This window comes from Helicoverpa armigera, chromosome 25, assembly GCF_030705265.1.
Source record: "Helicoverpa armigera isolate CAAS_96S chromosome 25, ASM3070526v1, whole genome shotgun sequence".
In the NCBI taxonomy this organism is placed as follows: Eukaryota; Metazoa; Arthropoda; class Insecta; order Lepidoptera; family Noctuidae; genus Helicoverpa; species Helicoverpa armigera.
Genome location: NC_087144.1, coordinates 2,076,388 through 2,094,635, shown reverse-complemented (window position 1 = coordinate 2,094,635; position 18,248 = coordinate 2,076,388). Strand labels below are relative to the sequence as shown.

Below are 18,248 nucleotides of genomic sequence, written 5' to 3'. Positions count from 1 at the left end.
GGCTACGGAACCCTAACAAGAATTAAATATGGCTGAAAACATAGAGCCTATTACACACCCTGCCTGCTTCGATAATGTATGAAGACAGTAACACATGATATTATGAACACAAGTTACGTAGAACTTACTGGAATATGTTTATTCTTGAACACAGTGCTAATTTATTTTGTGAATATAATCTTCTATTCATGAAGAGCGAGATTGCTTTGACTTGTAGTATGTGAGATTATCTTTTCTTGCTACTGATTAAAATTAACAGCTGTTTTCGTGTTAATTATTAAAACTAACGATATTAGGCAATTTTTAAGCTCAGGTGGGTCGCTTTTTGGGCAGTATTTTTATAGCAAACTTTATTTTCATCTGGAAAAGTCGAACATTAAATGTTACGCCCTGTCTTGTATCAAGTTGAATGCGATTACAAAGCGATCCGATGCAATGAGGTTTGGGGTGGAGTTTAGCTGTAGGTGCTACGTGCACGCTAATTAGCACAAATTATGACCTACGCCATCACCGAACTTTAGTTTAATTTTAGTTACTGGGAGTTTTATTCCTAATTTCTGCGACTACTATAGTTAACCGTAGTTAATTCAAAATAGAAGGACCAATAAGGTATTCTGTCCTCCAACACATTCACTCAATATTTCAAAAAGTCTAAAATCCCTATTAATATCAGATTCAAATGTCACGTCTGTAAAGTTTCGGCAACTAATTAAAAGTATCGTTTTTACAACTTAATAGACCATTTAAAGTTGATTTATATTTCTTGGCTAAGTTTCGTATTGAATAGAAGAGAATTATTAACAAAGACAATTTGCTATTAATAATTACTGATACTGTCTTCATTAGGGTTCATTAGTTAGCGAAATAAAGCTAAAAGTATATAGTTCTTTCACCTTTATTTATCTTTGGCATATTCTTTACGCTATTGTAAAAGAAGTATAGTCTTACAGTTATTGTGTTCAAGATCTACTTATAAACTTATAACCTACATGTCCAAAATTTCTTAAAAGATTGACAAACTGTAGAAATCCTTTTGCAGGACCACAGCCCAAATAAAAAGTTAAATATGTGTGATTTAAACATGTCAAAAATAAAAATCCAAAAATAAAACGACCCCAAATGGATCCAAAAAAATAACCTATCGTACCATAATAATTGTCAAAACTTCTTCTATACCTTTCAACTTGTCGTACCTTCAGAATCCTGTACAAATAGCAGTCTTATAAAGAAACGTAATTGTGTCAACAAGCCTTTTGAATTTTACTGTTTCTTATTGACTGAAGCAAAGCGTTTGGGAAATAACATCTGTTATAGAACATAAGAGTACCAGCACACCGTAAACTTTTAGTCGGCCGATAGTTTGTTCGGTCTCATAAATCAAATGAAGGTGAATGGTAGTATGCACGTTATAAAGATCAGGTATTTAGCCGGCATCAAACCGATTGAAAGCTTTGATAGGAATTAAGATTTTCTTAAAAAAAACCGGCCAAGTGCGATTCGGACTCGCGCTCAAAGGATTCCGTACCATAACAAAAATGAGCAAAAAAATCACGTTTGTTGTATGGGAGCCCCCAAAATATTTATTTAATTCTAGTTTTCAGTATTCAGTAGCGGCAACAATAATACATAATCTGTGAAAATTTCAGCTCTCTAACTCTCACGGTTCATGAGATACAGCCTGGCGACAGACGGACGGACGGACGGACAGAGGAGCGAAAACAATAGGGTCCCGTTTTACCCTTTGGGTACGGAACCCTAAAAAAATGATTGCCAACCAACTATCGGCCGACTGTTTAGTCTGCAGTTTGCGGGTACTGTTAGGGGACGTAATAAAACGATTTTCGTCCCAATAAAGGAAAATGGTATAATGTTTTGTCGCGTTGTCAACAATATTGTGCAGTTAGGTAAATATTATGATCATGGTGTAAGCCTTTTTTGATTTCTCCTGGGATCTGAACCAGCTGAATTTTTGTGTTTTTATTTAGTTTCATTTTTAGCTACTGTCCCCTTGTCTGCCTCTCTTCAGCTATTGGAATTTACTCAGCTGGTTTAGTAGTCGCATGGTGCTACTACTGTGTAAGGGATTCGATTTTCGGATCGTGCAATTTTTCTCCGGGCTATACTTTATTACTAAATTCTTGGAATTTCTAGTCCGGTTCCTATAATCAAGAAACTATTTATTTTGCTTATGGACTAATTTAAACCAATGTTTAGTCATAGGTCTGCATAAATTATTTACAATATCTTTTGTATATACTTAGAAGGAATTTTACACTTGCATGCCACCTGCATCTAAAGCAACACTGTGTTTGAATGAATAAGAAATTATGTCACAAAGAGCATTCATTGTCTTATTATTGAAAACATGATGAGTAGGATATTGGGTAACTATAGTAAGCCCCTTTGTATTAATACTAAGACGTAAATGTCGGCTGATCTCTCTTCGGTCGTATCGGATTGCCGTCCCATCGGGCTATGAGAGTGACGGAATAGTGAGTGCACCTGTGTCTGCGCAAATGCTGGTGCACTATAATATGTCCTGTGCAGTTGGCTAGCCCGTAGCCTATAATCGGCTAGGAGGACATCATCATCATACTAAGATATGCTAAAGGGTTTTCCAACCTTTTTTTTTTCATCTAGCCTCCCCGGATCAATGAATAATATTTTTATGCTCACCTCCACTCTCCAATTTGGTTTTATCCTAAACTCCTGTCAAACTAATGTAGTGCCTAGTGGTTCCCACAGCGCGACAGCTGTTCACGGGAACTCAATGGGCTCGATTCTCATGTTATCCAGAAATTGCTACGTAAACCTAGTAACTTTTTAGCCGACCTCTTAACATTTAAACGTATTAATAATTCAGACATTAAAATAGGTGTTTTAAGGGTCAAAGAAAAAGAGGACCCAAGAATCTAAAATTCAACTTTGCATGATATAGCTGAAAAAGAAGCTTAAACTTTTTATATTCATCTTCAAAATAAATACTTATGTAGCAGATGCAACTAATTGCTGACATCACGATTTGTATGAATAATAGGTTTTTTATCTAAAGATGCTGTTCTAGAAATGTCATTTTTGATGATTTTGTTAACATTCAAAGGTTTCTTTTAAATTTTGGCAATTTGAATTCACTTATGACTTGAGTAAGTGAGACAATTTAGAGCGTACGTTTTGTAAAAGGTTTTATCTAAAATCAAAAGTATCTGTTACTATTTTTCTATCTCTATAGGTATCTTACTAATATTATAAAGAGGAAAACTTTGTTTGTAATGAATAGGCTCAAAAACTACTGGACAGTTTTTAAAAATTCTTTCAACATTCGAAAGCTACATTATCCACGAGTAACATAGGCTATATTTTATCCCGGTATGGGCAGTAGTTACCACGGGACGCGGGTGAAACCGCGGGAAAACGGCTAGTTTTTTATATGAGCAGCTATCGCTCCTCCCACCGAATAATATCGTAATGTGACATGACGATGCTTTTCGTTTTATTGCATATTCGTCATGTACATACTCTTATACACCTTGTAAATTTTTTTCACATTTTTCCTATAAGTATATTACAAATTAGAATTTTTATAATAACCATAGCATTATTATTCTGTTACAGATTGATTGTGCTTATTTACGTGAATACCATCACTAGTAGTGATTACGGATAGCGCTGCGAATAAGATTTTCAATTTGTTACAATAACGATATTATTCGAGTAAGAACAGGAAACTCATTTTATATTAAAATATTCTAACAATACTATTCCTGTAGACATTTTATTTTTAAATTATGGTAATGCTAGTTACTATTAAATTATATTTAAAAAAAAACTAACAATTACTTTTGCAATAGTTTACCGAGGCGATGTTTACACTCAACAGACGGTTACTGTATTATCTATTACCGCGAGCTACATGCAATACGCATCGCTTTCTTTTTTTCTAATGATAAAGAAAGGGATAGAATAATACTGAGTAAGCGGCACGTGCTGCCTAGTCGCCGTGTTTGTTTACTTTAAATCAGTACCGGACAATAATTTCGTGGTGAAGTGTTGCGCTCTGTTTTAATTGCAATAAATACGAGTTTACTTAAATATAAACCGATTTTCTGTTTTAAATTAATATCTATAGAGTTAATTGTATAGATTAAGAATAAAGTGTCATCAAAATACTGCAAAAATGAAAAAGTTTGTTTTGAGAAATCCCCGATCTAGACGAATGTTGGATTTGTTGAATTATTCTGGTCCTCATCATCAGCCTATCGCAGTCCACTGCTGGACATAGGCCTCTCCAAGTGCACGCCACTGAGATCGATTTTCGGCTTCTTGCATCCAGCTCCTGCCAGCCGTCTTGCGCAAGTCATCACTCCACTGTGCCTGAGGACGTCCTACACTACGTTTGCCGAGGCGTGGTCTCCACTCTAGAACTCGTTTACCCCAACGGTTATCGGTTCTTCGGCTAATATGGCCAGCCCACTGCCACTTCAGCTTGCTGATTCGGTGGGCTATGTCGATGACCTTGGTTCTCTGACGGATTACCTCATTTCTGATGCGATCCCTCAGAGAAATGCCGAGCATAGCCCTTTCCATAGCCCGCTGAGCGACTTTAAACTTGTGAACCAGCCGTACCGACAGTGTCCGCGTTTCGGCTCCTTAAGTCATGACAGGTAGGACGCACTGATTGAAGACTTTTGTCTTTAGGCACTGTGGGATCGACGATGTTAGGACTCGACGTAGCTTCCCAAATGCAGCCCAACCCAACTGAATTCTCCTATTCACCTCGTCCTCAAAGTTGTTTCTACCTAACTGGAATGTCTGCCCGAGGTATACATATTTCCGAGCAACTTCGAGAACGGCGCCGTGTATCGCAATCGGTCCCGGTAGAACATGTTCATTGAACATGACCTTGGTTTTGTCCAAGTTCATCCGTAGGCCGATGCGTAGAGAAGATTCAGTCAGGTCTTTCAGCATCTGTTTTAGGTCCTGCAGCGTTTCCGCCATGATGACGATATCGTCAGCAAATTGCAAGTGAGAGATGTGTTCGCCATTGATTTTGATGCCGCGTCCTTTCCAGTTCAGCGTCTTGAACATATCCTCCATTGCATTAGTGAACAGTTTCGGGGAAATAACATCCCCTTGCCTCACTCCTCGATGCAACGGTATGGGCCTTGTTTGCTGATTCTGTACTTGGACGGACATTGTAGCGGCTTCGTAGAGACATCTCATCACTTGGATGTATCGCCAATCTACTTGACAACGCTGCAGGGACTGCAGAACAGACCAGATTTTAACCGAGTCAAAGGCCTTCTCATAGTCCACAAATGCTAGACACAGGGGCTGATTATACTCTTCAGTCTTCTGTATGATCTGCCGCACTGTGTGGATGTGGTCTATGGTGCCGTATCCGCTCCGAAACCCAGCCTGCTCCGGTGGTTGGAATTCGTCGAGTCTTCGCGCAAGTCGGTTCGTGATCACTCTTGAGAACAGCTTATAGACGTGGCTTAGGAGCGAAATGGGTCGATAGTTCTTCAGCTGGGTTTTGTCTCCCTTTTTGAAGAACAGGACGACAACACTCCTACTCCACGCCTCTGGAGTTCTCCCTTCAAACAGGACGGCATTAAAAAGCTTCTGGAGCTCCCCCAGTAAGGGGTTTCCTCCTGCTTTTAATAGCTCTGTTGTAATGCCATCCTCGCCAGGGACTTTTCCATTTTTGAGCTGTCTCAGAGCGATCTCGATTTCGCCACTGCTGACTTCTGGCAGGTCTTCGGTGAAATGGCGTGTTAATGTGGCTCTAGAATCCTCATTTCCGAGATCAGGTCGAGATGCATACGATGCGTATAACCGGAAATTTTCCACTTCCGAAAGGACTGCCGGCACCGAAGAAACGACTTCTCCACTTGTTGTGGTCAGCTTCGTCAAGTAGCTTCTTCCAAGAGATTGTACGAACACCTTTGACCCCCGATTCAGCTCAATTGCTCTTTCAATGACAAGAGTATTGGAGCACCGGAGGTCGCGTCGTATGTGCTTGTTGATCTCTTGGTTTAGAGCCCGCTTAGCTGACGAAGTGACAGGCGGGTTTTCACGTCGTTTCTTCATAAGCCCTAATGTCTCTTCCGAAAGCTTTGATTTCTTGCCCTTACGCTGCATGTTACAGAATCTCGAACCTTCCTGCCTGAGGATCCGAACCACATATTCATGGTTCTGGTTAACGTCTGTTGTGGTTTCCACGGCGGCAAATCGGTTCTCCAGATTTGACTGGAACGTTTCAGATCCTGTCATGGTTTGGAGCAGTGTTGGTCGGAGCCTGGCCTTCATCAGACGGAAACGTTCCGCCTTGAAGTTGATATTCAGAGAGCCTCGGTCTAGCATCAAAACGTCAATACGAATCAATATAACTATAACTACTCATTTTTAAACCAAAGAAAGATTTATGTGTGGCACCTTTCTACAGCTTAAAGAGGCTCTATTGAAATAGGGAGCTGTTTACTAAAGTTCATCATAATTATGGAAGAACAACGAGGAATCAAATACATATCATTTTATTCGGATGGTTGCGTGGGCCAAAATAAAAACCGGTATGTGTTTGCACTTTATCTATATGCCATAAAAAAAGGGCTATATAGAAAATATTACCCACCGTTTTTTTGAAACTGGTCACAGTCAAAACGAGGGTGACAGCATGCCTTCGTTGATTGAACGAGCAATGAAAAACAAAGTTTTATATAAACTGGACAAACTGGACTACAGACACTCAAGGCTCTAAAATCGCATGGACTAAAATTGTAGAAGTAAAGGTCTCAAATTCCAATACCAATATAGTACAATTTAAATATAATTATGATGATCAATACTTTGACTTAAACACAGAAAGTTGTATCAATAGGTCCAGAAGAAGCAAACAAAATAGATCAGGTAATATTGAAGTGACCAGTCTAAAACCAGCATACTCTGAACCAATTGCGGTCAGCAAAGCTCTGCTAGAAGATTTACTCAGCTTATGCAGAACTGAAGCCCACTATCATTCGTTTTATAATTCGTTCCGAAGCTATTTATTTGACAACCAACAACCAGCTTCGGATTCTGATAGTGACGATGACAATGACAGAGACTAAATTATTGTCTGAGGTGTTTATGAAAGATCGGACAGATCTAATCATAGTTTGGTTTGTAATTTTTTTTTAACAAATGGTTATGTTTTTTCATTTTATTAATAAACAGTTTTCTTTTATCACAAAGTCATAGTTTTATTGAGATTTATATTTCTAATAAATTGATATTACTTGATAGTTAATTGAAAAATAAAATAGTAATAAAACAATAATTTAATATATAATATGCATTATATCGGCAAAAAATCCAGGTACCATCTATTACTGTTTATGTTTGGTTGTCTTTGTTTAATGATACCATTGTAGTATACTATTATTGTGCACGCTGTCTGTTTGTTCTTACGCGAATAATATCGTAATGTTGTTTTCCGAAATAATATTTTTCTAGCGTTTCCAGTAAAATTTATTTTCTTAAATAACTTCGTTCTAATAAAATAAACAGTAAATAAAGTTGTTTAGAATGATTCTATAAATAATTAGCTTTTATGTGATATATAAATCATTCTCTTAGGTTGCACAGTTTTTCCAATAATCGTAAAAAAACACTGTTTTATTTTTCCTGTAAAATTTGAATTTATTGATAACGATATTATTCGGTGGGAGGAGCGCTATATCCTGCGGCTCTAAAGCACCGATTGCACCCGGACAAAAAGTAGCCTAATTACGTTGTCATCATGTATTACTGACAAGTTTCATCAAATTGCGTACAATAGTTCTTTCTTTGCATCACTGAGCGCTTGATACCCAATTCTTTATTAGCATTCCATAAAATGTTATACAGGTAACACAATTTAAAAAAGTTGGAGAGATTATTAGTAGAGTAACAAACATTCACATTTGTAATAGTAGTCAGATGTGAAATGATATAATTAAAATTCAATGCAAGTACAATTAAATCAGGTTACAAATTAATGTCCGAATTTTAAGTATCAAAAATTTTAACCCCTCAAGAGGTTTCAAAGTTACAACTTATACCGTTCACTGTTATCCAGATCACGTTTATACAACGACCAAGAAGTCCATGTGAGGCAAAGGAAACTCGTGCTCAGTGGTACATTTCCTTTGTAAACATAGTTTTGCTTTCGTAATGCCTTATCGAATGTTTGCGTGGTAAAGTAGCGTTCATTAATGTGTGGAAAGATTTATTTCTCAAGTCTTACTTGTGGTTTATTGGATTTTTCAACTAAGTGTTTTGGTTTGTTTTGTTCCTAATAATATTTTTAATACAAAAACAATTTGTCATGTCAAATGAAAATTCTGTCTGTCTGTTACGTTTTCAAGACAAAACTAACTGAACCGATTTAATTGATTCGGTGCACAGATAGTCGAGTAAGGACTTATTTTTATCCAGATGGGGAAGAAAAAGAAAGAGTTTGTCAGAAAGAGCTTGTCAGATGCGGAAGAAAACCGCAGGCAGGCACTAAAACTCAACTTTAAACGAATAAATAAAACAGTTAAATGAACTTATTCATGTTATAATGTGTATGGATATAAACATAGATAAAATGTTCTGTTCTGTAAACACTATGTTAAAGTTGTAATATCGATAGGTTGAAATTATCTGTGGAGGCTTGTTGTTGGCAATTTAGTTTTATAATATGTTACTTATAATATTGTGATTAGTCCGTAAGCCTTCTCTCAGAATAAATAAATAAATAAATTAAATAACATAGGTTATTATAATCATCTTTGACATGACTACATTGACAATAAAAGCAAAGTTTGATTAATTTAATTTCTTTTCACACCTCATCAGGCTCATTCACAGTATGACTACAGCCTTACAGCTACATATCAACATTACTTACATCTCATAGTTCTCCACAGACGAGTGAATCATATGACGAGTTAATAACTTGGCAAATTCTATTCCCATTCATAACCTTTTCATTATCAAACCAGTCTACAACTCAGACTTATTGGATCATCAGTTACGTTCTTATAACTTTTTTATCTAAACTTACTTACCGTTCATTATTTCAAGTGTTAAATATATATTTTTTTTATTGCTAAAAATGTATTGAATGACCATTTACTTTAATTTGTAAAACTACATAAAATAAGAAGATCATTGAACAAATTCGTCACTCGACATAACTCCGGGGTTTCACCAAATTCCCTTAGCTCCAAACATTAGTGAAAAATGCGACTCCAAGCAGTAATTTTCATAGTGTTTCTATGTAAAAGTGAAGGGTTGATGAAACATCATAAAATGGGTAAAAGCAAGAGTATAACAACCAATGAGATAAAATACAGTGAATTGGATGAACATACATTAGTGACAGATAGTAATATATTTCCTTATGTGGTCGCTGTTCTGAAAATGTCAAGATATTTGAGTGCTGGTGCTTTGATAGACGAAAACTGGGTGCTTACTGCCGCTGATGCATTGTTTCTGTAAGTTCTTTTATAAATCATTATATCAGAAACGCACACGAAGGGTTCCGTATTTTCCATTATTTGGAAAATGAGCAAAAAAATCACGTTTTTTAGGGGAGCCCCCCAAAATATTTATTTAATTCTAGTTTTCATTATTTGTTGTCATAGTGGCAACAATACATATTATCTGTGGAAATTTCAACTCTCTAGCTATCACGGTTCGTGAGATACAGCCTGGTGACAGACGGACGGACGGGCGGACGGACGGACAGAGGAGCGAAAACAATAGGGTCCCGTTATACCCTTTGGGTACGAAACCCTAAAAAATAGTGTTGAGAATAAAAATTTGCTGAACTAGACAAGCTTAAAGATCTAAAATTCTAATTTGTAATTTTGTTTAAAATATTTTGCATAATATCATTGCAAGTGTTTTAGTTAATTTAAATAATTTAATTGAGATTGTAATTTAAGGAACGCAACTCGTTTAAGTCTTGAATTTCTTTAATGTCTAATGTCTTGATCTGTAATAAGCCTTGCGCAATATTTTATATCTCAATAATTAAAATTATTTATAAGCTTAGCCGCTTAAATTAATAATAGGGGTTAAAGTATGAAATTGCCGATTTGTACTGAAAACCTAAATTGTATTTTTTTTTAATTTTTAACAAACTTATTTAATCAAAATAGTTGCCATTATTATCTATACATTGCGGTCATCTAATAAGAAGGTCATTTATGCCTTTACGATAGAACTCTGAGGATCTAGACTGCACAAACAGTGTGAAAGAATTTTGTTCTGCCTCCTGGGAAGAAACTTCTTGTGACGTAGATAATTGTCCAAATCACAAAAAAAAATGGTCGTCCGTTAGAGCAAGGTCTGGCGAATATGGAGGAAGACGAATAGTTTCCAACTGCAGTTCCTGAAGAGTTAAAACGGTTTATTTTGCTGTATGAGGCCTCGCGTTGTCATGGAGCAATAGCGGTGAAGGTCGATTCATGAGTCGTGGCTGTTTTACTGCTAATTTTTTCAACATTATTCGGTGTTCGGCTGGGTATCTGGGTAGTTTGACTAGGATCGGCGTTCACCGTCTCTCTTAATTTCTCGTTAATCACCTGTCAGGCGGTCTTTCTCATGGCTCGTTCTTCAAGTCGAAGTTTCCACCACGAAAGCGTTTAATCCAAAATCGCACGGCGCGTTCTTTAGCAGACACCTCTTCAAATGCAGCATTGATATTGCGGGCTGTTTCTGCCGTTCAATCCCGCGTCGGAACTCATATTCAAAAATTACTCAAATTTTCGCAGTATCCATCTTTCTTGTTTAAGTTGAATAACAAAAACAATTGAACATCGATAATCAAATGTTTCACATTTTTTAAAAGAAGAACATCACAGAAACCACGTGAAAAAAGTTCCATTCGAAAACCTCAAACCATGAAGACTCTATGGCAATTCAAAAACCTACTAGAATAAAACGGCAATTTCATACTTTAACCCCTAATATTAAAAGTATTGGCATAGAAAACAACGTATAACATTTATTTACTACTGGCGTAACCTGAAGAAAATAAAATTCTATAAACCAAACCAGCAAACTCTTTCTGTCCCCACCTATCCAATTATATCAGAAACAACGAAAGATATGCTTTGTTTTCTGAAAGAATTTCTGAATAACAAGGATTTTATTATTGAATACAGCATAATAATATGTAGGTTTTGAGTTTAATATTTGTACATCTATTCGGTAGAATATATAAGACTACATTTCATAAAACACTATTTTATTTATTTATTCCTTTACCTTTACATCAAGCAACCTAAGGCCCATAGAAAAAACCATACATAAATAATTAATATTACAATACTAAAATCCATATTATAACCACATTTTGTCAATTTTTTCTTTCTTTCTCCCTCTTCTTACATTAAAAGAATTCGATACTTAAAGAAAGCTACAATGTACGTCACACAAATGCTCTCGTCTTGGCTTCATTTTTTTATCCCTGTGGTTTACAGACCTTAATCTTTTATATAAAAATGAATTGCTGTTCGTTAATCTGGCTAAACCTCGAAAATGGCTGGACCAATTTAGCTTATTTTGGTTTTAAAATGTCTACAGGTCCAGGGAAGGTTTAAACGATAAGAAGTTCGCGGGATCAACTAGCGTTATATAAAAACTACCGTCACCTTTTCAGATTACGAGAAGCATCAAGAACTTTAAGAGTCAGACTTGGCAGCATAAACTATCGTAAGGGAGGCTTAGTATTACCTGTGAAATACTTCGAAATTCATCCCCATTTTGATGACAACAGTCCTATTTATGACCTGGCCCTCATAAGACTGCCAGAAACTGTTAGGTATACTCCCAGTCTTAGAGCTATAAGGCTGCAGAAATCTATGAGGGAAGCTGATGCTACTCATTTTATTGTTACATCTTGGCCTTATCCTATGGTAAGTTTACTATTATTGTTTATGCTTTGAGCCTTTTCTAATTTATAGGTGTCTAATCTTTTTGGTAATGTATTTTTTGTTTTCTATATATCGGCCGCGAAAAATCCATAGCAACAACATTATATTTTTTTCTTTATTTACATTATTGTCATTTGTAATAATTGTAGATGACCTCAACTGTTTTGCACAAATAAATGAGTAATTATTTCCTCTTCACTGTCGTTACGCATAAATTGTAGGGGGATAATGTTTTTTCACCTATGCAGTTATTTATTTGTAGACGGATATTGTCTCTTCATACACGATACTATTTTGAGTAATATAAGTTTTTTATCATTCGATCAGCAGTATACATTTCACATTAAAAGTTATCTCGGTAAGGTAACTAAAGGATCGTTTCCAATTATAACAAGACGGTATTTCCGCTAAATTGAAGGGAGAAGGCTGTAGTTAAAATTAGTCCCCCGAGATCAAGAGAGCCACTTTTAACAAGAAAAGTAATGAACTTAAAAATCGCTTAAAATTAACGCCTTCTTTTAAAAAAAGTAAAGATTATTTCAAGATTGAAACAACATTTATTTTTTACTTTGCAATAGTTATAAAGCTATGCCAAAGTGTATGCAAATCTATTAATAACCTAGTTTTGTAAAGATTTTGGGAACACCCTTTTGGTTTTTGTTATTGTTTTTATTTTTTTTACAAATTAATAATGACATTTTTTAGTTAAATACAATCAGTATTAGTTTATGCTTTGGATGATTGTCAACAACCTTTAACTGATGATTATTACAACTTTCTTCTAAGGCACAGTCAACATTCATCATCATCAGCCTATCGCAGTCCACTGCTGGACATAGGCCTCTCCAAGTGCTAAACATTACTTTTCAATAATTTGATAAATATGTGAATCCCTGAATATCTTTTTTTGTTTTAGTCCAGAAAATCCCAAATTACATCTGACGACTCAGAGCACCTACAGTCGATGGAAGTTATAAAACGTCGGCGGATCCTGTCGGTGACGCATCTTCATCCATCAGACCTTGAAGATTGCATTGAGGAACTGGCTTCTTTAGGCATCAATGATACGGATGCCATGATGTGTTTAGATACTGGTGTTATGATGGATCCTTGCAGCGTAAGTATAGATTTTATCATTGTGCATGCAATAATGTATTCTACCATCTTACGTCCTTGTATCAATAGTTAAATAAGCAAGTATTCCATAGAAAATTCTGCCAACTGTGACTATTCAACTTTTTTCTGCCTTTTCAGTTCGTTATTTTTCATGCAGGCAGCTTTTTTGTTTAAAAATATTTTTTATCATTTTTTGTTTAAATTTTTTTCTTCCTTCCTTATCATTTTGATTATCCAGTGTGTGAAAGTAAATGGTATTATTTTCTTTGTTTCTTTTTTCTTCTATTTAACACCAGGAGTAGATACTTTTTATCAAAGGCTTAGGAAGACTTAACATTGATTTAATCTGAAAGTTATGAACTCCTCCTCTTCCTCTTTGAATTTAAGAAAAAGTTATAAAATTTAGTTCCGCAGTTGGGGGGTTGTCATAATTCTGCCTATCCTTTCATTTCATTTAGCTGTAATAAAAATTACCCATCTTTGCAGAGAGACGTAGGCGCACCAGTAGTACTTAACGACGTGCTATGGGGCATAGTATCATCTTGGAGACCGAATAACTGTGAGAGCGATCTAGCTGGACCCAGCTTCGTAACCCTAGTGTCGGCACCTAACATCAGCTCATGGATTCATGCTACAGTCACTGGACATAAGTGGTGAAGAAGAAGGAAGAACAACTGATAAGGAACAAGATGTGGAGAATTATGGAGAAGAATACAAATGAGTATTAGAATTTTAATGACGTAATGTAATTTGATTGTAACGGATTGTGAAAATTAGCATATGTAATAAAAAAATACGTTTAAATAAATAGACAAGTCTGAATGTTTGTCATTAGGAATATTTGTTATTCAATCGAATCAGATTGGACAAACAAAATTATGTTTTTTTAGCTTTAGTTATTGCTTGCCATCCTTAGACTTTATAATAAAATACATTAATATTTAACAAAATATGTATTGTTTAATTTTAAATTTTCCAAGGTATTTATTTACATAAACTATGAATGTACACACTATACATATATACAAACTTAAACTACTTATCTTTATACAAAACTAAAAATAAAATACTATATACAAAATTTATATAAACATAAAACATAATATAAAAGAGCATTTTAAATTATGTTTAATTTAAAAACCGGTCTATTTGGAATCCAATGGGGGAGGCCTATGTTCAGCATTGGACATAATATGGCTGAAATGATGTCCGATATAATTTATGACTAAGTATGAGTCCTTCAACGTCTAAGTACGAGCACAGATTACTATAATATTTACTTTATTTGTTTCTTTGTTTGTAAATAGGTAGGTATCCTAAAGGCTTCAAAACTACAAAACCGATTTTGAAAAATTCTTTCACTGTTGAAAGGCTACACTCTTCCCGAGTAACAGGGAAGAAGTTCATCCGGTATGCGAGCAAAACTGTCTGTTGCGTTATAATAGTATCCATTGATGATTGATTTCGTCAACATTTAAAAACAATATCGGAATTGGCACAATGAAAGTTCAATACGAACAATATGGATGAATGAATTAATATTTACTTTTAATATACTGGAAACAAAACAATTATGTATGACCTTTGACGCTTTTCAGTATGGATGCCATCCATGTTGGTAAAAATAGGTATGTATGGGGGAACGTGTAAGTATTACCATAAGTGTTTCTCTCTGTATTAAGAAATAAGTGTAATGCCCGTTTTTACCAACAATCTCTTAACTTTACCCTAAGTGTCACTTATGTAGAATAAGTTCTCCCCCAATAATAAAGGTTATAAGCGACACATAAACTTTGGTGAAAACGATATTCGTATTAAGTTTTCCCTAAATGCTCCTAGGGCTTCCCTAAATTTAGGTATTTGTTAGTGAAAAACGGTATAAGTCTCTTACTATATAGGATTGAGTTTAATTGTCACATGCCCGTTTTCACCAACAATCTCGTAATCTAAGTGCCACTTAGAATAAGGGCTCTCCCAATTTTGACATAAACAACTATGCATAAGGGATACCTAAACTTTGGTGAAAACGAAATTCTTATTAAGTGTTCCGTAAATGCTCTTAGGGGATCCCTTAATTTAGGTATTTGTTGGTGAAAATGGGCAACAGACTACAAGCTCTGGTCAGTAATACCAACGAAAAAAAAAAACAGAAAATAAACTTTATTAAAATAAAGTTTATTTTCTGTTTTTTTACAAAACAAAAGCTTTGATCATTTTATATAGGTATACTAGCTTCCGCCCGCGTTTCACTTGCGTCCCGATATGACTATTACCCGTAGCCGGATGGCGGCAAAAACTATCCTATGTCCTTTCCTCAGATCTAAGCTATCTATCTCCCCTCCAATTTTCAGCTAAAACGGTTCAACCATTCTTGAGTTATAAAATGTGTAACTAACACGACTTTCTTTTATTTAAATACTTTTATATCCTAAAACCAGGCGTGTTTTGGAAATGACGAATAACATTGAAAATGTGACGTACATTTTTTTTTTCTATACAAAACGCCTCTTTTACAGCAGTGCCATTTAATTTTATAAAAAAACCTCACCTTGGTATCTGAACTGCTAAATAAAATTGTGAAAAGTTCTATTTTAGTAGAGCATTTAAGTAAAAGGTCCCTCTGATCGAATATAGTTGTGGTTGAAATTAAATAAATTCGTTTGCTCCTTTTATGTACGCTGAGTGAATCCTAAAATAAATTGCCTAATTCTTTTTGCGCTTTTAGTGTTGAAGTGTAAAACTGCTTTTTATTTTTAAAATTGATTTGGGCTTTTAATTTGGGCTAGCTATTTTCACATCGATAAGTCTTTTATGGTGTAATTTGTAAGATTTATTTTATTATAAATAGAAAAATCTAAGTTATAGACTGTACTTTGGATGTGTATAGCCACTTTTTGAGTTGACTGTACTAAAGGTAAAAGAATCTACCTTCCTCGCCTTTCGATTTGTATTTTTGTTAAAAAACAATTATTTTGTTTTTTGTCCTTCAGTTGAATTGTTTTGGGTTAAGTATTGTCATAGAAAAAAAATTGAGAAAGAATTGGAAAAAAAACAACAGCCAAAATAAGTGTTATTTTTAAAAAGAGAACTGGGAAAATAACATGAATATATTTTTTTGCTGGGCGATAGCTTTTCTTTGTTTTGTACCATCCAAAATTATGTGAGTAAATCGCTGCGTCATTGACAACTTAATTTATATTGATGAAACTCAAAAGTAGGTAATATAATTTAAATTAAAATAACAGGCTTCTTTTTACAAACGTGCAAAACAGGAGTGATTCCTCGGGCTATTAAAATTACAAAAAAAATATCAGTTCTATAAATTCATGGATAGAGTTGTTTGTCTAGAAATTGCACAGTGGTGTAAATGAATAATGGTAAGTGTGAGCCGTGGCGCGCACGGATACGTCGGATAACGGATACTGCACCGGACATCGTGTAATTGCATGAGTGGTACAAAGTGTAAGCTTATTGCTATTTTTCAAATGTTTTTTAAAGCCTAGTTTTAGTATTTTTGGACTAAAATAGTTATCAACATCATCTGCTATACTTCTCTGTGCAAGGTCTTTTCACAAATAACAATCATTTGCCTAGCATTCAATAAAACTATGTTGAGACCAGGTTCGAGTCTTACTGGATGCAGATGAGTACCAGAACTATACAAAGGGTGACTTGCTACATGACCACCTGTACATACGTAGTTGTTACTATAAGGGATGATTTATATTAGGCCGGGTCGTGTCCGGGGCGTGCCGTGTACGTGGCTCGTACGGGGCACGGATGTGAAACGTTACATACATTTTGTATGAAGCAGTTTATATTACACGGTGCATGATCGGTTTGTGGCCCGTCCGGGCCACAAACGACGCTCGTCTTTAGAATTTCGTAAAAGCCCGGATACGGCACGGCACGGCCCGGCCTTGTATAAATCAACCCTAATACTGCTGTCCACCAAACTTAATTGTACTGGATGCATTGTAGACACAATTTCAGATAAGCTAAAGAACGAGTATGCTACGCTAGCTGTTCCGAGCCGTTCCACCCACATCCCGAGAGGAACTAGTCCCTGCGACCTGCTAACGCAGCCTATGTTTTCTCAGGCTCTATACTCTTAGTGTGAATCTCAGTCTAATAAGCTAAAACTCTTAAAGACACAACAGATAGACTGGGTAAAGATAGTAAGACATAAATCGCTTTCGCCCATACCTCACACCACACACGCGTCCAAGGAATTATTATAGCTGTTGCTCCTCTCAAGCACGTTAATAAGATATAATCTTACTACTGTGTTCTTGTGTAATTGCTTATCAGACTGCTTTGTTCCCGAGGACACGCGGCCATGGCTTTGTGGGGCAGGGTTCTAAAGGAAATAGGTAGGGAGGGTAGTTTTTTGTTTCAAATGTTAAGGTTTGTGTGAGATACGGTGGATGGAATAGGGAATTTAATTATTTTTTTTGGTACCAATTTGGTAACTTTTGTTGTTGATAATTATGTATTTTATAAGTATTTGGAGCCTTAAAAGGGGATCAATCGATCATGACGCTTGGCGCGGTCAGTCCGTGAATGGGTTTCCACCTGCTCATGACTAATTTCTCCGTGATTCGGAAGGCATGACAACTAGTCAGACTTCCATTTTAACATTATTGGAAGTTATTACAGAAAGTTAGAAGCTAGAAAATATGACAACTAGTAGGTATTACCAAGAGGTATTGGTTTGCCCAGGTAACTGAATTACTGAGGATAGACAAGCAATCGCTCCACCTTAACTGCTTTGCACCTGCATCCAGTACGACTGAAATCCGACCCCACACATAGTTCTGAAAATTCTAAATAGATGATCAACTATTTCACTATAAAACACACCAGAAAACTTTCCTTCACAATCTTTCAAGGAACCATTTGATAGCTTCTCTGTCAGTAGACCAATATATTTTTATTGGAATTGTCAGGGAGACTCGGCGACCGCACTTCTATAAACAATTTCAACTAGCACTTATGTACTTGCATTTTATTGGCTACCCCTATATTCAGTTTGTCGAGTAGCGCTGTGGAAACGGTTTTTCATTTTCTTTTGCTAGAATGAATTTTTAAATGGGAAAATTCTGTTTGTATCGGTTTTGAGAAATAAGTGCTGAATTGAAGGTACAAAATGTTATGCAATTGTAATATTTTCAGTATTTGAAG

The 18,248-nt window shown here is 35.6% G+C and overlaps 2 protein-coding genes across 2 annotated transcripts in view; both read left to right on the top strand.

Moving 5' to 3' along the window:
* The window catches only part of LOC110376616 (solute carrier family 2, facilitated glucose transporter member 2), a 324,460-nt gene that overhangs the window by 254,992 nt on the left and 51,220 nt on the right, over positions 1–18,248 (top strand). The window lies entirely within an intron of this gene.
* Positions 9,020–13,964, top strand: LOC110376611 (trypsin). The gene is made up of 4 exons (XM_049845742.2): positions 9,020–9,500; positions 11,675–11,930; positions 12,865–13,065; positions 13,551–13,964. The coding sequence occupies exons 1-4, from the start codon at positions 9,247–9,249 to the stop codon at positions 13,719–13,721; spliced, it is 882 nt and encodes a 293-aa protein (XP_049701699.2). The 5' UTR covers positions 9,020–9,246; the 3' UTR covers positions 13,722–13,964.